This window comes from Dipodomys ordii, unplaced genomic scaffold (assembly GCF_000151885.1).
Source record: "Dipodomys ordii isolate 6190 unplaced genomic scaffold, Dord_2.0 Scaffold117, whole genome shotgun sequence".
Taxonomy (NCBI): Eukaryota; Metazoa; Chordata; class Mammalia; order Rodentia; family Heteromyidae; genus Dipodomys; species Dipodomys ordii.
This window is the reverse complement of record NW_012267333.1, coordinates 5295171-5298098: the sequence shown is the minus strand read 5'-3', so window position 1 is coordinate 5298098 and position 2928 is coordinate 5295171. Positions and strand designations below refer to the sequence as shown.

Here is a 2928-nt window from a genome sequence, read left to right as displayed (position 1 = left end):
TAATATGTAAAAATCTTTTTACTATTTTCTAGGCATGAATAAGACACATATCTTTCTCTCAGCAATAATAGCCTCATGTAAAAGGAAGCAATCTATCTAGTCTGAGATTTTTAGATGCTGCACAAATTCATTTGGCCAAACTTCTATATTTGATTTTGAACCAGACACTAGCTGTAGAGGAATTTTTTTAAATCCTATTCTATATTCATCATGAGGCTGAGATTTACTGACACACTCTGAGAAAGTTTGGAGAGGAGAGTATCTAGGAAATTGTCTACACTCACATCTGGGCTGCATTCTCCAGTCCTAGAGTGATGCCTGCTACAAGAGAGAATATCACAAATCCTCTGTATTAGAATCATCAAGGACTTCAAGCCACAGAAGCCCTTAGAGGTATGTCATGTTAAAGGAGACAAACCCTTACATGAGAGCCATGAAAGCTATGATACTTGGTGTAGGTCCAAGTTTCTATCAGAAAGAATGGGAAGACATGAATCAACAACTGAGGAGAACAGATACTTAACAAGTATCAGGTTCTGGGAAGGCCTGCATTGTTTTTTGTTGGTCATGGGGCTTGAACTCAGGGCCTGAGCACTGTCCCTGCTCTTTTGCTCAAAGATAGTACTCTATCAGTTGAGTCACAGTGCCACTTACAGCTTTTCCTGTGTATTTGGTACTGAGGATTCGAACACAGGGATTCATGCATATGAGGCAAGCACTCTAAAACTAAGCCACATCCCCAGCACAATGCCAGTATTTTAAAGTCCATTTAGTTCACAAATGCAAATTCTGTAGGAAACCAATGCGTCAAAAAAAATCACCAACTGGGAGCTGGGATGGTGGCTCAGTGATAGAGGGTTTGCCTTGCATGCATGAGGCCCTGGGTTCCATTCCTCGGTACCATATAAGCAGAAACACTGGAAGTGGTGCTGTGGCCCAAGTGGTAGAGCGCTAGCCTTGAGCTGAAGAGCTGAGGGACAGTGCCCAGGTCCAGAGTTCAGCCCCCAAGACTGACAAAAAAAAAAGTCACTAATTGTGTAAGCTATAATCCCCTTCCAGAGATTAAAAAAGTATGACCTTCATGTCTCCAGTTGATTTTTTGCAATGTGCCAAATGAGTATAGGCCAGGACATATATAGAAGTATTAAAATATCCTATTTGAGCATTCTACTTGTCTTAGTAACTCGCAATAGATACTAATAACTTTTCGATTAATACATATCTTGGTGTCATTATCTTCAGATTTCTGTACATGACTATTTACACCTTTCCCCATAGGTCATTGCTTTTTAGCCATTATTTATAAATAACCTTTCCTTCTCTTCCTTTTGTTCTTCCTTTAGCTTCTATGATGTAAATAAGTGCTAACAGTCTAATTGGTGTCATATGTATTCCATAGAATACCCTTATATTATTTTCTATTTACAATCCTTGCATGGATATTTCCACACAACCTTCCTCGATGTTGACAGATTATTTTTTCTTGATCTGTTCTGTTGTTGCTATAATCTATTCTGATTTTTCTTTCATTCTTTGTATTTGTCATCTGTTGTATTTGACATATTTTGAAATTACTCATTGATAAAATATTTAGAAATCATGACAGAAATGCTCAGAAGAGTTGACCCATTTGTGAGTGTCTTAAAATACACTCTTTGAATTTTAAAGCAACTATTTTGAGTTTTAAAAATTGCACTTTCGAACCTTTAATTCTAATGTGTTTTTAATTGTATTTGTGTAATTTAATTGTGCTTTTAATTGTATTTAGATATCACTAGTAATTTTTAATGTTTGTCTTGGTTGATGGTTGCTTCAGTCTACTTTGTGCTTTTCACAGTTGATAATGATCTTTTCTTTACTGTATGTTTTGACAAATAGTCAAATCAGAGACCTCTTCCTTTGACTGTTTCTTCAGTACAGGTTTATGGTTATCATTAGATTTCTCTTGTTTGACGTGTCCAGAAAATTATTTCAATTGTAATTCAATTGTATCTTGTATTTTGTCTGGTCCATCAATAAGTTAGTATCTTTGATTTCAGAACTATGGGAGAATAGACTCAGAACTTGAACTCTGGACCTGGGCCTGGGCTTTGTCCCTGAGTTCTTCAGCTCATGGCTAGTGCTCTACCACTTGAGCTACAGCACCACTTCAGGTTTTCTGGTGGTTTATTGGAGATAAGAGTCTCATGGACTTTCCCACCAAGGCTGACTTTGAACCTCGATCCTCAAGTATCAGTCTCCTGAGTAGCTAGGATTACAGGTGGGAGCCACTGTCTCCCAACCATTCAATGCTTTTTTGTTTGTTTGTTTTTGTTTTTCTTTTCTGTTTTTTGTTTGTTTTGGTTCTTTTGGATTCTGTTCTACGCTGCTATCTGACCTTTTATGTTGAAGAGGAAGCTCTTTGTCTGTTTGATTTTCCTTCTATTTCTGTTTCTGACATTCCTATACTATGTAACTGCCCATAAAGTTATTATTGACAACTCCATATACTGTCTTTCATCCATAGGCCTGAAGCTCTTGGGATCACCTCTGAATGGATATGTCCTTTCTGCAGTCTATAATGATAATTATAAAGATGGAAAAACTAACATCATAATCTCATCAAAATAAAGGTTTGACAAGTCCAATCTGAGTGATAGTTTAGGTAGATAAATGAGCATAGCATTCCAAAACGCTTTGGCAGTGGAGGTAAAGGGAAGAAAATAGTAATAATTACAACTGTAGCCTGAGATGAGTCACTTAAGCAAGGAATTGATTGGGATTAAGCTGATTTACTAAATGGGATAGCCTTGTAGCTGTTGGGATACTCTCTGATTTCAGGTACTTATATATTAAGTCCTCTCTTTCCTAGAAACAAGTACTGATGCCAAATATTAAATATGGTTTCAGTGACTCCACCAGCATTTTTAAAACAATTTATAAGTACTC

The 2928-nt window shown here is 36.8% G+C and overlaps 1 protein-coding gene across 1 annotated transcript in view; it reads right to left on the bottom strand.

Moving 5' to 3' along the window:
- Window positions 1–2285: 2285 nt before the first annotated feature.
- Window positions 2286–2928, bottom strand: part of LOC105995376 (olfactory receptor 5W2-like) — a 2927-nt gene continuing 2284 nt past the window's right edge. Inside the window, exon 2 of the mRNA XM_013029079.1 lies at window positions 2286–2346. Coding sequence (XP_012884533.1) covers window positions 2286–2346 — 61 coding nt within the window. The remainder of the gene's footprint in view (window positions 2347–2928) is intronic.